At 43.0% G+C, this 22,038-nt stretch overlaps 1 protein-coding gene across 1 annotated transcript in view; it reads right to left on the reverse strand.

Annotated features, from left to right (window-relative positions):
- Positions 1–13,760: 13,760 nt before the first annotated feature.
- The window catches only part of LOC115121385 (CD276 antigen-like), a 44,378-nt gene continuing 36,100 nt past the window's right edge, over positions 13,761–22,038 (reverse strand). The window contains exon 4 of the mRNA XM_065020153.1: positions 13,761–16,767. Within this exon, the coding sequence (XP_064876225.1) occupies positions 16,502–16,767 (266 nt within the window). The 3' untranslated portion in view covers positions 13,761–16,501. The remainder of the gene's footprint in view (positions 16,768–22,038) is intronic.

A 22,038-nucleotide genomic window follows, 5' to 3' on the forward strand; every position in this document is an offset into this window, starting at 1 on the left:
CTTTTACCTGTCAACAAATAAATAAAAAGAAAGAAAGAAAAGATGTAAACAAGCTTTAGTGTTTTGGTTCCATCAGTCTGACCACGTAAAGTCATTTAAAAAAAGTACAGTGTCTATGTATGCAGTACAGTGCAATTCCAGTGTAGGTTTACATAGTTCTCGTATATCTATCTGCCAGTAATAACTCATGAAGCTGCATCAAGCCTGTGATTCCTCATTTTCACCACAAGGAGGGGGGGGTTAAACGTGTAGTCATTCATTGTTGGCCATTGTATGGCTGACATTAAAAGTTACCTTGTTATTCTGACATCCCCAGACCTAAGGCAATGAGCAGTATGGCTGGTGGTAATGTCATGCTGGAGAGTCATGTCAGGATGAGCCTGCAGGAAGGGTACCACATGAGGGAGGAGGATGTCTTCCCTGTAACGCACAGCGTTGAGATTGCCTGCAATGACAACAAGCTCAGTCCAATGATGCTGTGACACACTGCCCCAGACCATGACGGACCCTCCACCTCCAAAATCGATCCCGCTCCAGAGTACAGGCCTTGGTGTAACACTCATTCCTTCGACGATAAACGCGAATCCGACCATCACTCCTGGTGAGGCAAAACGGCGACTTGTCAGTGATGAGCACTTTTTGCCTGCCAGTCCTGCGACGGTTGGTTTGTGCCCATAGGCGACGCTGTTGATGTCTGGTGAGGACCTGACTTACAACAGGCCTACAAGTCCTCAGACCAGCCTTTCTCAGCCTGTTGATGTCTGGTGAGGACCTGACTTACAACAGGCCTACAAGTCCTCAGACCAGCCTTTCTCAGCCTATTGATGTCTGGTGAGGACCTGACTTACAACAGGCCTACAAGTCCTCAGACCAGCCTTTCTCAGCCTGTTGATGTCTGGTGAGGACCTGACTTACAACAGGCCTACAAGTCCTCAGACCAGCCTTTCTCAGCCTGTTGATGTCTGGTGAGGACCTGACTTACAACAGGCCTACAAGTCCTCAGACAGGCCTCTCACAAGTCCTCAGACCAGCCTCAGACCAGCCTTTCTCAGCCTATTGATGTCTGGTGAGGACCTGACTTACAACAGGCCTACAAGTCCTCAGACCAGCCTTTCTCAGCCTATTGATGTCTGGTGAGGACCTGACTTACAACAGGCCTACAAGTCCTCAGACCAGCCTTTCTCAGCCTATTGATGTCTGGTGAGGACCTGACTTACAACAGGCCTACAAGTCCTCAGACCAGCCTTTCTCAGCCTGTTGATGTCTGGTGAGGACCTGACTTACAACAGGCCTACAAGTCCTCAGACCAGCCTTTCTCAGCCTGTTGATGTCTGGTGAGGACCTGACTTACAACAGGCCTACAAGTCCTCAGACCAGCCTTTCTCAGCCTGTTGATGTCTGGTGAGGACCTGACTTACAACAGGCCTACAAGTCCTCAGACCAGCCTTTCTCAGCCTGTTGATGTCTGGTGAGGACCTGACTTACAACAGGCCTACAAGTCCTCAGACCAGCCTTTCTCAGCCTGTTGATGTCTGGTGAGGACCTGACTTACAACAGGCCTACAAGTCCTCAGACCAGCCTTTCTCAGCCTGTTGATGTCTGGTGAGGACCTGACTTACAACAGGCCTACAAGTCCTCAGACCAGCCTTTCTCAGCCTGTTGATGTCTGGTGAGGACCTGACTTACAACAGGCCTACAAGTCCTCAGACCAGCCTTTCTCAGCCTATTGCGTAAAGTCCGAATTATCTTTGAAAGACGGGGTTCTGAAAAAGGGATGTTTTATTTTTTTGCTGAGTTTAGTCTTGACAACTTTCTTTTGTCATTCTTGTTTGGCACCAAAAGTTTAAAAAGTGTTGATAGGGGTTAGAATGCGGTCGGACCATAAGATATTTGGCATATATATTACTCTTACTGAATCCTGACATGGGTGACGATATTGGATATTTAATCAAAAGCCTATTGGATGATAACTTGTTTTAACTAGGATAGAGGAATTTACAACTGCATTTTTGGGGAAATAACATAGGTACAGCAAATCCCCTTGTTGTATAGGACACTTTTAAATGTGTCTTTAGAGGCCATGCAGTTCTGTACTCATCTCTACAACAAAAGCAATTTAGGTCAAAAGAGTCCATACTAACAAAAGAGTCCGTACTAACAAAAGAGTCCATACTAACAAAAGAGTCCATACTAACAAAAGAGTCCTTACTAACAAAAGAGTCCATACTAGCAAACGAGTCCATACTAGCAAACGAGTCCATACTAACATGAGTCCATACTAACAAAAGAGTCCATACTAACAAAAGAGTCCATACTAACAAGAGTCCATACTAACAAAAGAGTCCATACTAACAATACTAACAAGAGTCCATACTAGCAAAAGAGTCCATACTAGCAAAAGAGTCCATACGAACAAGAGTCCATACTAGCAAAAGAGTCCATACTAACAAGAGTCCATACTAGCAAAAGAGTCCATACTAACAAGAGTCCATACTAACAAAAGAGTCCATACTAACAAAAGAGTCCATACTAACAAAAGACTCCATACTAAACAAAGGAGTCCATACTAACAAAGGAGTCCATACTAACAAAAGAGTCCATACTAACAAAAGAGTCCATACTAACAAAAGAGTCCATACTAACAAAAGAGTCCATACTAACAAAAGAGTCCATACTAACAAGAGTCCATACTAACAAAAGAGTCCATACTAAACAAAGGAGTCCATACTAACAAAGGAGTCCATACTAACAAAAGAGTCCATACTAACAAAAGAGTCCATACTAACAAAGGAGTCCATACTAACAAAGAGTCCATACTAACAAAAGAGTCCATACTAACAAAAGAGTCCATACTAACAAAGAGTCCATACTAACAAGAGTCCATACTAACAAAAGTCCATACTAACAAAAGAGTCCATACTAACAAAAGAGTCCATACTAAACAAAGGAGTCCATACTAACAAAGGAGTCCATACTAACAAAAGAGTCCATACTAAACAAAAGAGTCCAAACTAAACAAAAGAGTCCATACTAACAAAGGAGTCCATACTAACAAAGGAGTCCATACTAACAAAAGAGTCCATACTAACAAAAGAGTCCATACTAACAAAGGAGTCCATACTAACAAGAGTCCATACTAACAAAAGTCCATACTAACAAGAGTCCATACTAACAAAAGAGTCCAAACTAACAAAAGAGTCCATACTAACAAAAGAGTCCATACTAACAAAAGAGTCCATACTAACAAAGGAGTCCATACTAACAAGAGTCCGTACTAACAAAGGAGTCCATACTAACAAAAGAGTCCATACTAACAAAGGAGTCCATACTAACAAGAGTCCATACTAACAAAAGTCCATACTAACAAAAGAGTCCATACTAACAAAAGAGTCCATACTAAACAAAGGAGTCCATACTAACAAAGGAGTCCATACTAACAAAAGAGTCCATACTAAACAAGAGTCCAAACTAACAAAAGAGTCCATACTAACAAAAGAGTCCATACTAACAAAAGAGTCCATACTAAACAAAGGAGTCCATACTAACAAAAGAGTCCATACTAACAAAAGAGTCCATACTAACAAAAGAGTCCATACTAACAAAGGAGTCCATACTAACAAGAGTCCATACTAACAAAAGTCCATACTAACAAGAGTCCATACTAACAAAAGAGTCCAAACTAACAAAAGAGTCCATACTAACAAAAGAGTCCATACTAACAAAAGAGTCCATACTAACAAGAGTCCATACTAACAAAGGAAATAGAAGGTCTAACAGAACAGATAGACGGTAATAAAAACTTTACCATAAAGACTCAGAGAAAGTTTGAGGAAAAACAGAAAGAAATGGAGGAATTTATTCAAGAAAGATCAAGTGTAAAATATTATTTAAAAATGAAGCAATCTGGATGGAATATGGGGGAAAATAACAGCCGTACAGACAGATTCATGTGAAGGCCAAATTGTAGATGGATGCTGACCTTCTAGGCAGAGTTGCAAAGAAAAAGCCATATCTCAGACTGGCCAAGAAAAAGAAAAGATTAAGATGGGCAAAAGAACACAGACACTGGACAGAGGAACTCTGCCTAGAAGGCCAGCATGTTAAAAAATGTACAGAAATGCAACATAGAAATGCTACCAAAAATATTTTTTTTACAAAGGACGGAGTCACCCGTTATTCACAAAATTATATTTTGAAAAGAGGAAGCAAAGTACATTAAGGAAATGTTTTTGTTTCAGTCTCCTCCATCTCCTCTAACCAAAGAGAACTGTGTTAAATGAACAGCAGTATAGAAAGACTCATGTGAAAGTCAACTTGCATAGGACAAACTTTTGGATGCAATTAAAGCCTTTAAGTCCGGGAAATCTCCAGGGCTGGATGGTACAGTGGAGGTATACTAAACCTTTTTTAATATACTCACTGTTATTAAATGTTTTAACCAGGGATGTTCCGATATGATGTTTTTGGTCGATACCGATATCCAATATTTTCCTTTGCCCCCCCCCCAAAAAAAACAATACCGATAAACGCATTTTACATTTTAGCTGCCTTTTAAGCATTCTAGTAAAAGTTAAATAGTTCCAGAATGTATCACATCTGGTCGTGATTGGGAGTCCCATAGGGCGGCGCACAATTGGCCCAGCGTCGCCGGGGTAGGCCGTCATTATAAATAAGAATTATGTTAACTGACATGCCTATTTAAATAAAGACCCACCACACCACACTGACTAAAAGGTTATTTTGTTGGCCTTTACTTAGGTCCCCATTACCAGTAAAACATCAAAACCTATTTCTTTCACGTACTTGCTGTGATGTTTCGTTGTTCATTTGTTCAGTCGTTTCATTCTCAACCAGAATTTCTATGGAACGCTGTTTGGGTCGTTGCTATGGAACGCCGTTTGGGTCGTTGCTATGGAACGCCGTTTGGATCGTTGCTATGGAACGCCGTTTGGGTCGTTGCTATGGAACGCCGTTTGGGTCGTTGCTATGGAACGCCGTTTGGGTCGTTGCTATGGAACGCCGTTTGGGTCGTTGCTATGGAACGCCGTTTGGGTCTTTGCGTGTCAAAAGATATACTATTTAATACTATTTGACGTGTCAATTAAGCTTGTTGACCAATCAGGACCTGAATATGACTGCACGTCACATAATAATTGAACACGTTCATAAATGTTTTTTGTAGTTTTAATACATTGATTACACTATCACTCGTATTTCACATGTCACAACGATTCATCGATACGGATGCTATGATGCTGTATGCTATGATGCTGTATGCTATGATGCTGTATGCTATGATGCTGGTAAAGTTGTCTCGCATCTACAGTGCTGGTCATTTTTTTTTTAAAGCTAGCGCATGGATGCAAACAATGTTCTTTCCCAAAAACATCTGTTTCAGTAGATATCGTTAGCTAGCTAACTATAAAGCTAGGTGTCATCAACTAAAATAATTATTAATAATAATTTATACGACAGTTCTTATTTGATTAACGGTGGTCGGACCCATCTATGTGAAGCTAGCCACAATAACGATTAGCCACAATAGTGGACTTTGCAGCTAGCCCTCAAAATAAAAGTATGTCATTGACAGTGATGCAAATGAATACAAATAGTAGAATTATGCCATAATTTAATAGATAGTTTCCTACCTTCACCACCTGGGCGGCGACCCGTCTTGAAGTCCATGACCCAATTGCACAGGGCAGGGTCGAGACCCAGGGTCTCAAGATTAATGATGAATCTGGAGGGTACTATGGTGTTGAATGCTGATCTGTAGTCAATGAACAGCATTCTTACATAGGTATTCCTCTTATCCAGATGGGATAGGGCAGTGTGATGGCGATTGCATCGTCTGTGGACCTATTGGGGCGGTAAGCAAATTGAAGTGGGTCTAGGGTGACAGGTAGGGTGTAGGTGATATGGTCCTTGACTAGTCTCTCAAAGCACTTTATGATGACAGAAGTGAGTGCTACGGGGCGGGGCGATAGTCATTTAGTTCAGGTGTTTACGGACATATTCAATCAATCCCTATCCCAAACTGGGATAGGGATTGTTTTAGTGGTAATCCCGACCCTGAGGACGTCAGGGTCGGGATGCCGTCTGGGTCGGCAGCCTTACGAAGGTTAACACTTTTAAATATTTTACTCACATCGGAGAAGGAGAGCCCACAGTCTTTAGTAGCGGGCCGTGTCGGTGGCACTGTATTATCCTCAAAGAAGGTGTTTAGTTTGTCTGGAACCAAGACGTCGATGTCCACGAAGGGGCTGGTTTTCTGTTTGTAATCCGTGATTGTCTGTAGACCCTGCCGTTGAATATCAAGTCCACTTTGTCTCTATACTGTCGTTTTGCCTGTTGGATTGTTATTACGGAGGGAATAACTACACTGTTTGTATTTGGCCCTATTCCCAGTCGCCTTACCATGATTAAATGCGGTGGAACGTGCTTTCAGTTTAGAGCGAATGCTGCCATCCATCCACGGTTTCTGGTTAGGGAAGGTTTTAATAGTAACAGCGGGCACAACAATCTCCAATGCACTTCCTTACAAACGTCCTCAACGGGTCAGCGTATATGTCAGTCCACGTGATCGAAACAATCTTGAAGCGTAGAATCCGATTGGTCAAACCAGCGTTGGATAGACCTAAGGACGTGCGCTTCCTGTTTTAGTTTCTGCCTACAGGAAGGGAGCAACAAGATGGAGTCATGGTCAGATTTGCCAAAAGGAGGGCGGGGGAGGGCCTTGTATGCATTGCGGAAGGGCCTTGTATGCATCGCAGAAGGGCCTTGTATGCATCGCGGAAGGGCCTTGTATGCATCGCGGAAGGGCCTTGTATGCATTGCGGAAGTTAGAGTAGCAATGGTCGAGCGTGTTACTCGCTCGTGCACTGCATTCCATATGCTGATAGAATTTAGGTGACCTTGTTCTCAAATTAGCTTTGTTAAAATCCCCAGCTATAATAAATGCAGCATCAGGATATATGCTTTCCAGTTTGCATAAAGTCCAGTGAAGTTCCTTGAGGGCCGTCGTGGTATCAGCTTGAGGAGGGATATACATATATACTGTGACGATAACCGAGGAGAGTTCTTTTGGGAGATAATACGTTCGGCATTTGATTGTGAGGAATTCTAGGTCAGGGTGAACAAAAGGTCTTGAGTTCCTGTATGTTGTTACGATTACACCATGAGTCATTAATCATGAAAAATACACCCTGCCCTTCTTCTTACCGGAGAGATGTTTATTCCTGTCAGCGTGATGGGCTGTACCGACTCCAACAGCATGTCCCCAGCTAGCCATGTTTCTGTGAAACAGAGTATGTTACAATCCCGGATATCTCTTTGGAAAGAAACTCTAGCCCTGAATTCGTTGACTTTGTTAACTAGGAACTGGGCATTAGCGAGTAATATACTCGGAAGCGGTTGGTGGTGTGCACGCCTCCAAAGCGTCACTAGAAGACCGCTCAGGCTCCCTCTCCTCCGGCGACGTTGTTTTGGGTGGGCTTCTGGAATCAGTTCAAATGCCCTGGGAGAGGCAGACAAAGGTTCCGCTTTGGAAAAGCCGTATTCCTGGTCGTAGTGCTAGTAAGTTGTCGTCTCTCTGATATCCAATAGTTCTTCCCGGCTGTATGTAACAACACTTAAGGTTTTCTGGTCTAACAATGTAAGAAATAATACATTTAAAAACTAAATACTGCACAGTTTCCTAAGGACGAGAAGCGAAACTGCCATCTCTATCAGCACCATCTTGTTAACTCTGAGGAAAAAATATCTTGGGTATTGAGTAGACTGATACTCCATTTCATTGATCCCCAATCCTTATGTAAAGCTGTACAGTGCAACATGAATGTCAATACACACAATAGGCTGACTGGGGAGGTGATTTCACTCAGTCACAGTCTCGTGATAAGAGCTACAACGCTAATATTTGCGTAAACGCTTCACAGTTGTGTTCTGTGGGTGTCACCAAGTAGACTGATACCCCATTTCATTGATTCACATTCCAACCTTGTTTAACAGTATCTAGTCTAAATATGGCAAGATTCCACAAATTTTAACCTTCTGCATCACGTTCAAAGAGGTACTTTTATTTTGAAGGCAAACCGCAAGTTCCACTATTGTGCCTAATCCTTATTGTGGCTAGCTTCACAACACATTACCATGTCCGGTTGACCCTCACTAGCCAGATGAAGCTAGCTGGCTGCTTATAATGTTAGCTTTGGGCAACAGGGTTAAGTAGCTGGTGTAGTGGAAATTTCCTGTATTACCAAATCACAAGAGAGCAAACCACGCACAAGACAGAGTTATCATAAAGTCCCTCTTTAATTATGAGCTCCATCACAACCCTGTGACTCTCAGATCAATTCAGTGTCTATGAATGAATTCTCTGAGAGTGCTTACACATTGGAACTGAGATCCTTTATAGCAAAGACACACATAGCCAGACAGCATTGGCTATAAATTATCGTTCCGCTTTGGTCTCCTAAACTATGTTCTTATCTCGCTCTTGGTACCACTCAGAACCATAAAACACTACCTCTTCCAATGGCATATATCAAATACACCCCCTCCTGGACAAGATCACAGAGAGACAGTGACTGGCACACAGACATTGTGGAGCCACCTATCTGGTTCCCCATTTATCACACCATCCCTTCACATGATTAAGGAATATTTTACAGACACATTCACAGATAAGACTAACCTTTCCCCTCTCTGGGGCCCAATGTAACTTATGTAACTTATGCCCAATGTAGCCCTAGCAGGAAAGGGATAACTGCAAACTGCAAACAGTATTATCCAAAAGAAGACATTCTAATGACAAATATCTCACATAAGCAGACATTGTGGAGCCAACCTAACTGGTTCCTCATTAATCACACCATCCCCTCACATGGTTTAGGAATAGTTAGAATAATAATAATAGTTAGAAAATGAATGAAACATCTTATTTAGAAATGTTACCTAAAGAATTCTGATTCTGCCACGACACTGGCTAGCTATTTATTTTCATGAACTGAAGTTCAATTTCAATAGGTGAACAACAAGTGGCTACCTAGCTAATACTTACTCACAAGGACTCCTAAATCATTGCTAAGAATAATGAAAATGACTGCAGTTTCTACTGGTCATTGTTTTCAGGTTAGTTGTATTGTTGCTAGCTAGCTATAAAGCTAAAGCGAGCTAGCTACCCCAGAAGTTGCCGTCGATACTTCATTACCAACGCGGTATTGTAAATACATCGTTCGTGGCCGGTGATTGCAGACTTTTTTTGTACAGCTTTGACAATGCTACTGATAGTAGTGGTGGTGCTTGGCTTGCAAATTCAGAACACACAACATTCTATAATAGAACTGTGTAATACTGATAGTAGTGGTGGTGCTTGGCTTGCAAATTCAGAACACACAACATTCTATAATAGAACTGTGTAATACTGATAGTAGTGGTGGTGCTTGGCTTGCAAATTCAGAACACACAACATTCTATAATAGAACTGTGTAATTTGACGTTTCAAATTGAAAGCTTATTTAACACGTCAAGTTGTGTTATTGTCAAATAGTGTTATTTGACGTGTATCTTTTTTGACCCAAACGGCATTCCATAGTATGTCGTGAAGCTAATAGCAGTGATGCTATTACTGTGTGTCGTGTCTCTGGCTATCATTAAATGTGAAGACTGTTATTTTATCAAATCAATTCTCTGTCATTAGTATTACGTGATTAAACTAATCATGTGCATTTTATTAACTAGGAAGTCGGGGCACCACGGAAAATCTTCAGATTACAAAGTTATAATTGTCTGAATATTACTCTTCAGATATTTTAATATCTGATCAATTAGTCTTCTAATTAATTATTTATTCTTTACCTCACGTTAGTCTCATTTCAAACATCTGAGAATTGTTGGTTATCTGCACGAACCCAGACTAAACCACGAATCATCCATACACCAATTGGCTTAATCATTTATTTACTAACTAAATAATCACAGAAATGCATAAACAAACAAACAGTAGATATTAGTTACTAACAAATGATAGGAAGATTCCGTAGTGGGCTAAACCAATATGACGGAATAGATGAATAGATGCCAGTGGGCTAAACCAATATGACGGAATAGATGAATAGATGCCAGTGGGCTAAACCAATATGACGGAATAGATGAATAGATGCCAGTGGGCTAAACCAATATGACGGAATAGATGAATAGATGCCAGTGGGCTAAACCAATATGACGGAATAGATGAATAGATGCCAGTGGGCTAAACCAATATGACGGAATAGATGAATAGATGCCAGTGGGCTAAACCAATATGACGGAATAGATGAATAGATGCCAGTGGGCTAAACCAATATGACGGCTTGGTGGGTAAAGGAAAGGGGGTGTGGACCGATAAAGGAGCAGGAAAGACAAAATGTAGTCACACAATGGGTAATTATATTCACTGAAATACTAATCCTTTGCACATGAACAGCCGCTCATTCAGGAATAATTGCAATAAATATATTTCCGTCCGTATGTCATTGTTGTCTTCTCTGTTGGAATCGTCGGTCCGTCTGCTGGAGAGTCAGTTCATCAGAGACTTTCTGGTTACTTCCCCAGAAGTCACAACGTCTTTCATGGTTGTAGCTTTATCAGCGGCTCAGGATAGTGTCTGTTGTAATGGATACGTCAGGCGTCCATTGTTTTTAGAATAGATGTTTTCGGTATTTTCACCCTAGGTTTATACATCATTTCTAGCTGAAGTCTAGTAATGATATCTAAGATTTGTTCTTATTCTGTAGGGATCGATAGTCTCAGAGTTGAACCATTTCAATGCTCCACTTGGTGTGGTTTTCTAGTCTTAGAAATTCAACCATTTGCAACCTCAGCTCACGCTGGGTTTTGCTTTGTCTGATGTGAATTTCCTCAGGAGTGGGTTTTATTCGTAACAATAACAAAAGGGTGGTTCCGTGACACCTGATCATGTCTGTGTTCACGGGGACGTGGCCACTGACTAGTTTACAGGGAATACAATTCTCTTCAAATTAAAGTTTAACATTACATTACGTCAGTTCACAAATAGTTTCATCTTTACTCATTTTACTCATTTTATACAATAATGAGATGCAAACCCCATAATTGAGAAATGTACACGTTCAGAGATCTAGTCCTTTATGAGGTCACGACATTAAACACACTCAACATAACTGTTCCTTAACGGACCAGATCAGATATTGAGGGAGTGAGAGAGGGATGCGGAGGGAAGCCACCATCTACACCTTGAAAGGGCCCCGTCATGACATGTGTAACTCTGGTAGGGCAACATCTGAAAAAATAGAGCACTTGGTAGTGTGTACCACTGCATCAACCATGATTTTTTTTTTACCTTTATTTTACTAGGCAAGTCAGTTAAGAACAAATTCTTATTTTCAATGACGGCCTAGGAACAGTGGGTTAACTGCCTGTTCAGGGGCAGAACGACAGATTTGTACCTTGTCAGCTCGGGGATTCGAACTTGCAACCTTTCGGTTACTAGTCCAACACTCTAACCACTAGGCTACCCTGCCGCCCCTATCAAGGACAATGAATTCCATTATCTTGGGGTAAATGGATCACCTTTTGAGTTGTCTGGCTGAAATGTTCTTACTCTTTCAAATGACTACTCGACTTGTTGACTGCTCGATCCACACAGCAGACATTGTGGGCTAAGTTAGGAATGCTGTGTTGCACATATAGAGCAAAGTTTTCCGCTGTGTCATTAAGTCATTTTCAATTTGTAAGTCGCTCTGGATAAGAGCGTCTGCTAAATGACTTAAATGTAAATGTATGTACGTTATATAGGTATGCACGTCATCTACCGACGTTATATAGGTATGCACGTCATCTACCGACGTTATATAGGTATGCACGTCATCTACCGACGTTATATAGGTATGCATGTCAGCTACCTACGTTATATAGGTATGTAGGTCATCTACCGACGTTATATAGGTATGCACGTCATCTACCGACGTTATATAGGTATGCACGTCATCTACCTACGTTATATAGGTATGCACGTCATCTACCGACGTTATATAGGTATGCACGTCATCTACCTACGTTATATAGGTATGCACGTCATCTACCTACGTTATATAGGTATGCACGTCATCTACCGACGTTATATAGGTATGCACGTCATCTACCGACGTTATATAGGTATGCACGTCATCTACCTACGTTATTCAGGTATGCACGTCATCTACCTACGTTATATAGGTATGCACGTCATCTACCGACGTTATATAGGTATGCACGTCATCTACCGACGTTATATAGGTATGCACGTCATCTACCTACGTTATATAGGTATGCACGTCATCTACCTACGTTATATAGGTATGCACGTCAGCTACCTACGTTATATAGGTATGTAGGTCATCTACCGACGTTATATAGGTATGCACGTCATCTACCGACGTTATATAGGTATGCACGTCATCTACCTACGTTATATAGGTATGCACGTCATCTACCGACGTTATATAGGTATGCACGTCATCTACCTACGTTATTCAGGTATGCACGTCATCTACCGACGTTATATAGGTATGCACGTCATCTACCGACGTTATATAGGTATGCACGTCATCTACCTACGTTATTCAGGTATGCACGTCATCTACCTACGTTATATAGGTATGCACGTCATCTACCTACGTTATATAGGTATGCACATCAGCTACCTACGTTATTCAGGTATGCACGTCATCTACCTACGTTATATAGTTATGCACGTCATCTACCTACGTTATATAGGTATGCACGTCAGCTACCTATGTTATATAGGTATGCACGTCAGCTACCTACGTTATATAGGTATGCACCTCATCTACCTACGTTATATAGGTATGTACCTCATCTACCTACGTTATATAGGTATGTACCTCATCTACCTACGTTATATAGGTATGCACGTCAGCTTTGATAACGGTTTTGCACATCGGTGTTAAACTAGACATCGGGCCAATACCGATGTTTGCATCTTTAGCTAATATTGGCCGATTCCGATATGTTCACTGTTCTATTGTGCATCCCTAATATACATGTATACATATTCATATATATATATATATATACATATTCATATATACATATACACATATATTTACATATACACATATATATATACATATACCCATATACACATATATAAACATATACACATATATACATACACATACATATATATACATATATATATATACATATACATGTGTGTATGTATGTATGTATGCAGGCCTGTATGTGTGTATATATATATATATATATATATATATATGTATATATTATATGTATATATATATTATATGTATATATGTGTATATATACATATATAAACACATATATCTACATGTATGTGTGTGTGTATATATATATTTGCAAAAAATATATGGGGTATTGGAAGTGATGCAGGCAATTACATTGATGGAAGCTACAATCTATTTGCAATATTGAAGCTGATCTACCACCTAAAAATATAAATCTATTAAATAAAAACATTGTTGGAGGCAACCTGTCTGTCTAGATCACTTTTGTCTGGCTAAAGCCTGGGAAACTATTGTCTGGCTAAAGCCAAGTCAGACACTCAATACTGTTGTTTTGTTGATCTCAGGCGGACTCCTTGTATTACTTTGTCTGGTTTCACACAGGTTGTGACAGTAAAAGGAACTGTAACAAGACTGAAACAAAAACCATCCAGTGGTCTAGTTACAGTTATGACATAAATCGTCTTGAAAAGCCGATTAGTAGGAATGTCTCACCCCATGTTAAAGAATGGCCTTTTTCCCCTTTATTCAGATTACAACCTCTCACTGTTGGTTATTTGAAAATAAAAAGAATCTCCAAAATATTGCTATTTTTCAAACAAGCCATAGAAGTATGAGACATTCTTACATTCTTGAGACATTCTTGAGACATTCTTACTAATCGGCTTTGATTGCAATTTCGACTTTGACATTTCGACTTTGATTGACATTTCGACTTTGATTGACATTTCGACTTTGATTGACATTTTTGATTGACATTTCGACTTTGATTGACATTTCGACTTTGATTGACATTTCGACTTTGATTGACATTTCGACTTTGATCCAACAGAAAATACAGAACTAATATTACCACAAATATAAACTCAAATATACAAATTGATTAAATATTTAAAACAATTAAAATGAAAATAAATAGGTATCATCATAAATAGGACAGGTGGAGTTAGTTCTCAACACAACAACAAAAGATGGAAATGTCTGTTCCACTCAAAATCGGTACCAATTTATTGCAGCATTACAGCAAAAACGGAAGAGGAAAGTGGAAGGAAAAGGGACTTTACTTTCGGCATTAAAGAATAAAATTGGCTAAAGATAATTGCAATAAATAAACATTTCAATTTCAATTAAGGACCAAAAACATTGACAGCTGTGCAATGTGGATTTGCAAAATTGTTGGGAAGAAATTTTCAATGCGCAAATTCCCAACAATTTTGCAAATCCACATTGCACAGCTGTCAATGTTTTTGGTCCTTAATTGAAATTGAAATGTTTATTTATTGCAATTATTGTTGGGAATAAATTTTCAATGCACATGGTTTATGAACTGATACACAAATGCTGGATTCAAAACCTTAAAGAGTTTTTCCAATTTTGAATTATTATACAAAATGCTTGTAACCAATGGAATGTTATTTATATGGGGGATACAACCATCCCAGCTCTGCAGATTTTTATGCGAAGATTCGATTATTAGATCATTTGTTTTTGTACTGTCCATATGAAGCTTGTTTTTAGTCTCAGGTACAGGGATGGCTGTAGAAGGACAATATTTACCTGGAGCTAGCTCTGCAAATAGCACTGCTGGGTGTATAGCACTACTGGGTGGTGGTCAGAGATAGATGGGAGGGGTTGAGTGGAGCTGAAGGATGGGACTGGATGGTGTTCAGAGATAGATGGGAAGGGTTGAGTGGAGCTGAAGGATGGGACTGGATGGTGTTCAGAGATGGGAGGGGTTGAGTGGAGCTGAAGGACTGGATGGTGTTCAGAGATAGATGGGAGGGGTTGAGTGGAGCTGAAGGACTGGATGGTGTTCAGAGATAGATGGGAGGGGTTGAGTGGAGCTGAAGGACTGGATGGTGTTCAGAGATAGATGGGAGGGGTTGAGTGGAGCTGAAGGACTGGATGGTGTTCAGAGATAGATGGGAGGGGTTGAGTGGAGCTGAAGGACTGGATGGTGTTCAGAGATAGATGGGAGGGGTTGAGTGGAGCTGAAGGACTGGATGGTGTTCAGAGATGGGAGGGGTTGAGTGGAGCTGAAGGATGGGACTGGATGGTGTTCAGAGATAGATGGGAGGGGTTGAGTGGAGCTGAAGGACTGGATGGTGTTCAGAGATAGATGGGAGGGGTTGAGTGGAGCTGAAGGACTGGATGGTGTTCAGAGATAGATGGGAGGGGTTGAGTGGAGCTGAAGGACTGGATGGTGTTCAGAGATAGATGGGAGGGGTTGAGTGGAGCTGAAGGACTGGATGGTGTTCAGAGATAGATGGGAGGGGTTGAGTGGAGCTGAAGGACTGGATGGTGTTCAGAGATAGATGGGAGGGGTTGAGTGGAGCTGAAGGACTGGATGGTGTTCAGAGATAGATGGGAGGGGTTGAGTGGAGCTGAAGGACTGGATGGTGTTCAGAGATAGATGGGAGGGGTTGAGTGGAGCTGAAGGACTGGATGGTGTTCAGAGATAGATGGGAGGGGTTGAGTGGAGCTGAAGGACTGGATGGTGTTCAGAGATAGATGGCAGGGGTTGAGTGGAGCTGAAGGACTGGATGGTGTTCAGAGATAGATGGGAGGGGTTGAGTGGAGCTGAAGGACTGGATGGTGTTCAGAGATAGATGGGAGGGGTTGAGTGGAGCTGAAGGACTGGATGGTGTTCAGAGATAGATGGGAGGGGTTGAGGGGGCCTTTCCAAATCATGTTGAATACTGAATACTTACGTAAAGAAGCTATCTGTTTTTTTATTTTAATACATTTACCAAAATTTCTTAAAACCTGTTTTTACTTTGTCATTATGGGATATTGTGTGTAGATTGATGAGGACAATAAGGCTGTAATGTAACAAAATGTCGAAAAAGTCAAGGGTTCTGAATACTTTCAATGCACAAAAGGCATTTCCCACTCGTTTCCCAGAAACACTGTTCTGGATGGTGGTTGGGGCCCCTCCCACCAAATCTGTCAGACCATTTCCCCTCAGGTCTGTAATGACAAAGTCTCTCAATAGAAGCTTTGTGTCTGGTTCCCTTTCCAGTAATCTGACCCATGTTGGGCAATGGAGAGAAAAAGAGTCATTTAATGTTACCACCACCTAATGAAACTGTGGTTCGTTGTTACTGCCAGACTGACAACTGGATTTCCAGCATTCTCAGCTCCAGGTAGGATGATACCATGACGCTACTAGACCAGAAACACACGTTGGACTTGGCAGAGAATGAACAAGGAGTCTCTTAAACTTCATGTACTGGGCTTGGAGGTGAGACGTCCGATTCGCAGTAGGATGTCCTTGTCTCTAGAGGACTAGTGTTCTTGTCACAAGTTCGTTTACGTCCAGTTATTTCTGTCATATTTTGTGATTTAGATGTGGCTTTCCATGTCTGTTTGTGTTGAAAGTAAAGGAATATGAGGAAAATAACCAAGCCTCCAGCAGGGATGAACAACATCAGCAGTGTAGATCTGTCTCTGGGACAGTCGTCATGGTTTCTACTGCTTGACTCTGTTGACACAAAAGAACAAATGATAAACAGTCACAGAATTATTAAACAAACTCAGTATATATATATATATATCCACCCTGAAGAAGGTAGTAATATAATACCCTCCTATAGTACCCTCCTGAAGAAGGCAGTAATATAATACCCTCCTATAGTACCCTCCTGAAGAAGGCAGTAATATAATACCCTCCTATAGTACCCTCCTGAAGAAGGTAGTAATATAATACCCTCCTATAGTACCCTCCTGAAGAAGGTAGTAATATAATATGTCATTATTAAACACACCCGGTATATACAGTTCGGTTCAAAAGTTTGGGGTCACTTAGAAATGTCCTTGTTTTTGATAGAACCACCATTTATTTTGTCCTTTAAAATAACATCAAATTGGTCAGAAATACAGTAAAGACATTGTTAATGTTGTAAATGACTATTGTAGCTGGAAACGGACAATTTTATTTTTTAATGGAATATCTACATAGGCATACAGTGGCCCATTATCAGCAACCATCACTCCTGTGTTCCAATGGCACGTTATGTTAGCTAATCCAAGTTTTTATATTTTTAGAAGGCTAATTTATCATTAGAAAACCCTTTTGCAATTATGTTAGCACAGCTGAAAACTGTTGTCCTGATTAAAGAAGCAATTACAACTGGCCTTCTTTAGACTAGTTGAGTATATGGAGCATCGGCATTTGTGGGTTCGATTACAGGATCAAAGTGGACAGAAACAAAGAACGTTCTTCTGAAACTCATCAGTCTATCCTTGTTCTGAGAAATGAAGGTTATTCCATGCGAGAAATTGCCAAGAAACTGAAGATCTCGTACAAAGCTGTGTACTACTCCCTTCACAGAACAGCGCAAACTGGCGCTAACCAGAATAGAAAGAGGAGTGGGAGGCCCTGGTGCACAACTGAGCAAGAGGACAAGTACATTAGAGTGTCTAGTTTGAGAAAGAGACGCCTCACAAGTCCTCAACTGACAGCTTCATTAAATAGTACCCGCAAAACACCGGCCTCAACGTCAACAGTGAAGAGGCAATCCCGGGATGCTGGACTTCTAGGCAGAGTTCCTCTGCCCATCTTTTGCACATCTTAATCTTTTCTTTTTATTGGCCAGTCTGAGATGTGGCTTTTTCTTTGCAACTCTGCCTAGAAGGCCAGCATCCCGGAGGAAACTTTTCAGACCCCATTACTTTTTCCACAGTCCCTGCCGCTGAAAAACATCCCCCACAGCATGACGCTGGCACCACCATACTTCACTGTAGTGATGGTGCCAGGTCTCCTCTAGATGTGATGCTTGGCATTCAGGCCAAATAGTTCAATATTGGTTTCATCAGACCAGATAATCTTGTTTCTCCTGGACTGAAAGTCCTTTAGGTGCCTTTTGGCAAACACTAAGCGGGCTGTCATGTGTCTTTTACTGAGGAGTGGCTTCCGTCTGACCACTCTTACCATAAAAACCTGATTGGTGGAGTGATGCAGAGATGGTTGTCCTTCTGGAAGATTCTCCCATCTCCACAGAGGATTCAGATCATTCACGCGAGAAAAAACATCACCCAGATAGGCAAGTTGTGTGAGAAACTCATCATCATGCAAGAGGTCAGACAAGTGAACATTATAGTCAGTAAAGAACTTTAAGCTGATCTCTCAATTTGAAAAAAAAGCGTGTCAATACTTTGTCCCTTGATAACCAGCGCACTTCTGTATGTTGTAAAAGCGTTACATGGTCGCTGCCCATATCATTGCATAATGCAGAAAATACACGAGTTTTGGGGTCTTGCTTTAACACAAAGTTAACCATTTTCACTGTAGTGTCCAAAACCTCTTTCCAGCTGTCAGACATTCCCTTGGCAGCAAGAGCCTCTCGGTGGATGCTGCAGTGAACCCAAGAGCCTCTAGGTGGATGCTGCAGTGAACCCAAGAGCCTCTCGGTGGATGCTGCAGTGTACCCAAGAGCCTCTAGGTGGATGCTGCAGTGGACCCAAGAGCCTCTAGGTGGATGCTGCAGTGGACCCAAGAGTCTCTCGGTGGATGCTGCAGTGTACCCAAGAGCCTCTAGGTGGATGCTGCAGTGGACCCAAGAGCCTCTCGGTGGATGCTGCAGTGTACCCAAGAGCCTCTCGGTGGATGCTGCAGTGTACCCAAGAGCCTCTCGGTGGCCTGTTGACCTGTTTACTCATCCAGCTGTAACAGACATATACCAGGAGCTGTGCCAGGCCCCGTTGACTCATCCAGCTGTAACAGACATATACCAGGAGCTGTGCCAGGCCCTGTTGACTCATCCAGCTGTAACAGACATATACCAGGAGCTGTGTCAGGCCCTGTTGACTCATCCAGCTGTAACAGACATATACCAGGAGCTGTGCCAGGCCTGTTGACTCATCCAGCTGTAACAGACATATACCAGGAGCTGTGCCAGGCCTGTTCACTCATCCAGCTGTAACAGACATATACCAGGAGCTGTGCCAGGCCCTGTTGACTCTTCCAGCTGTAACAGACATATACCAGGAGCTGTGGCAGACCCAACACGTCTGTTGACTCATCCAGCTGTAACGCACAGAATTCACTGGCTTGTTTGCGAAGCAGTAATTGTTTCAAAACCTCTCCTGCCATGTCACCGATGCGTTGTTAAGCAGTGTTGTTTGAAGGCATTTTCTGTATAGTTTTTGTTGGCCTTTTCCCCCCAGCATTGTCCCAACCATATCCGCGGTAGCAGGAAGAATTAAGTTCTCCACAATAGTATGGGGCTTGCCTGTCCTAGCCACTCCTCCACAATAGTATGGGGCTTGCCTGTCCTAGCCAGTCCTCCACAATAGTATGGGGCTTGCCTGTCCTAGCCAGTCCTCCACAATAGTATGGGGCTTGCCTGTCCTAGCAATAGTATGGGGCTTGCCTGTCCTAGCCACTCCTCCACAATAGTATGGGGCTTGCCTGTCCTAGCCAGTCCTCCACAATAGTATGGGGCTTGCCTGTCCTAGCCAGTCCTCCACAATAGTATGGGGCTTGCCTGTCCTAGCCACTCCTCCACAATAGTATGGGGCTTGCCTGTCCTAGCCACTCCTCCACAATAGTATGGGGCTTGCCTGTCCTAGCCAGTCCTCCACAATAGTATGGGGCTTGCCTGTCCTAGGGGTCCTGTCCTCCTCCACAATAGTATGGGGCTTGCCTGTCCTAGCCAGTCCTCCACAATAGTATGGGGCTTGTCTGTCCTAGCCACTCCTCCACAAAGTATGGGGGTCCTAGCTTCCTCCACAATAGTATGGGGTCCTAGCCAGCCACTCCTCCACAATAGTATGGGGCTTGCCTGTCCTAGTCACTCCTCCACAATAGTATGGGGCTTGCCTGTCCTAGCCAGTCCTCCACAATAGTATGGGGCTTGCCTGTCCTAGCCACTCCTCCACAATAGTATGGGGCTTGCCTGTCCTAGCCACTCCTCCACAATAGTATGGGGCTTGCCTGTCCTAGCCACTCCTCCACAATAGTATGGGGCTTGCCTGTCCTAGCCAGTCCTCCACAATAGTATGGGGCTTGCCTGTCCTAGCCACTCCTCCACAATAGTATGGGGCTTGCCTGTCCTAGCCAGTCCTCCACAATAGTATGGGGCTTGCCTGTCCTAGCCAGTCCTCCACAATAGTATGGGGCTTGCCTGTCCTAGCCACTCCTCCACAATAGTATGGGGCTTGCCTGTCCTAGCCAGTCCTCCACAATAGTATGGGGCTTGTCTGTCCTAGCCACTCCTCCACAATAGTATGGGGCTTGCCTGTCCTAGCCACTACTCCACAATAGTATGGGGCTTGCCTGTCCTAGCCACTCCTCCACAATAGTATGGGGCTTGCCTGTCCTAGCCAGTCCTCCACAATAGTATGGGGCTTGCCTGTCCTAGCCACTCCTCCACAATAGTATGGGGCTTGCCTGTACTAGCCAGTCCTCCACAATAGTATGGGGCTTGCCTGTCCTAGCCACTCCTCCACTATAGTATGGGGCTTGCCTGTCCTAGCCAGTCCTCCACAATAGTATGGGGCTTGTCTGTCCTAGCCACTCCTCCACAATAGTATGGGGCTTGCCTGTCCTAGTCACTCCTCCACAATAGTATGGGGCTTGCCTGTCCTAGCCAGTCCTCCACAATAGTATGGGGCTTGTCTGTCCTAGCCACTCCTCCACAATAGTATGGGGCTTGCCTGTCCTAGTCACTCCTCCACAATAGTATGGGGCTTGTCTGTCCCAGCCAGTCCTCCACTATAGTATGGGGCTTGCCTGTCCTAGCCAGTCCTCCACAATAGTATGGGGCTTGCCTGTCCTAGCCAGTCCTCCACAATAGTATGGGGCTTGCCTGTCCTAGCCACTCCTCCACAATAGTATGGGGCTTGCCTGTCCTAGCCAGTCCTCCACAATAGTATGGGGCTTGCCTGTCCTAGCCACTACTCCACAATAGTATGGGGCTTGCCTGTCCTAGCCAGTCCTCCACAATAGTATGGGGCTTGCCTGTCCTAGCCAGTCCTCCACAATAGTATGGGGCTTGCCTGTCCTAGCCACTCCTCCACAATAGTATGGGGCTTGCCTGTCCTAGCCAGTCCTCCACAATAGTATGGGGCTTGCCTGTCCTAGCCACTCCTCCACAATAGTATGGGGCTTGCCTGTCCTAGCCAGTCCTCCACAATAGTATGGGGCTTGCCTGTCCTAGCCACTCCTCCACAATAGTATGGGGCTTGCCTGTCCTAGCCAGTCCTCCACAATAGTATGGGGCTTGCCTGTCCTAGCCAGTCCTCCACAATAGTATGGGGCTTGCCTGTCCTAGCCACTCCTCCACAATAGTATGGGGCTTGCCTGTCCTAGCCAGTCCTCCACAATAGTATGGGGCTTGTCTGTCCTAGCCACTCCTCCACAATAGTATGGGGCTTGCCTGTCCTAGCCACTACTCCACAATAGTATGGGGCTTGCCTGTCCTAGCCACTCCTCCACAATAGTATGGGGCTTGCCTGTCCTAGCCAGTCCTCCACAATAGTATGGGGCTTGCCTGTCCTAGCCACTCCTCCACAATAGTATGGGGCTTGCCTGTACTAGCCAGTCCTCCACAATAGTATGGGGCTTGCCTGTCCTAGCCAGTCCTCCACAATAGTATGGGGCTTGCCTGTCCTAGCCACTCCTCCACAATAGTATGGGGCTTGCCTGTCCTAGCCACTCCTCCACTATAGTATGGGGCTTGCCTGTCCTAGCCAGTCCTCCACAATAGTATGGGGCTTGTCTGTCCTAGCCACTCCTCCACAATAGTATGGG

Source organism: Oncorhynchus nerka, linkage group LG7 (assembly GCF_034236695.1).
Source record: "Oncorhynchus nerka isolate Pitt River linkage group LG7, Oner_Uvic_2.0, whole genome shotgun sequence".
NCBI classification, from domain to species: domain Eukaryota; kingdom Metazoa; phylum Chordata; class Actinopteri; order Salmoniformes; family Salmonidae; genus Oncorhynchus; species Oncorhynchus nerka.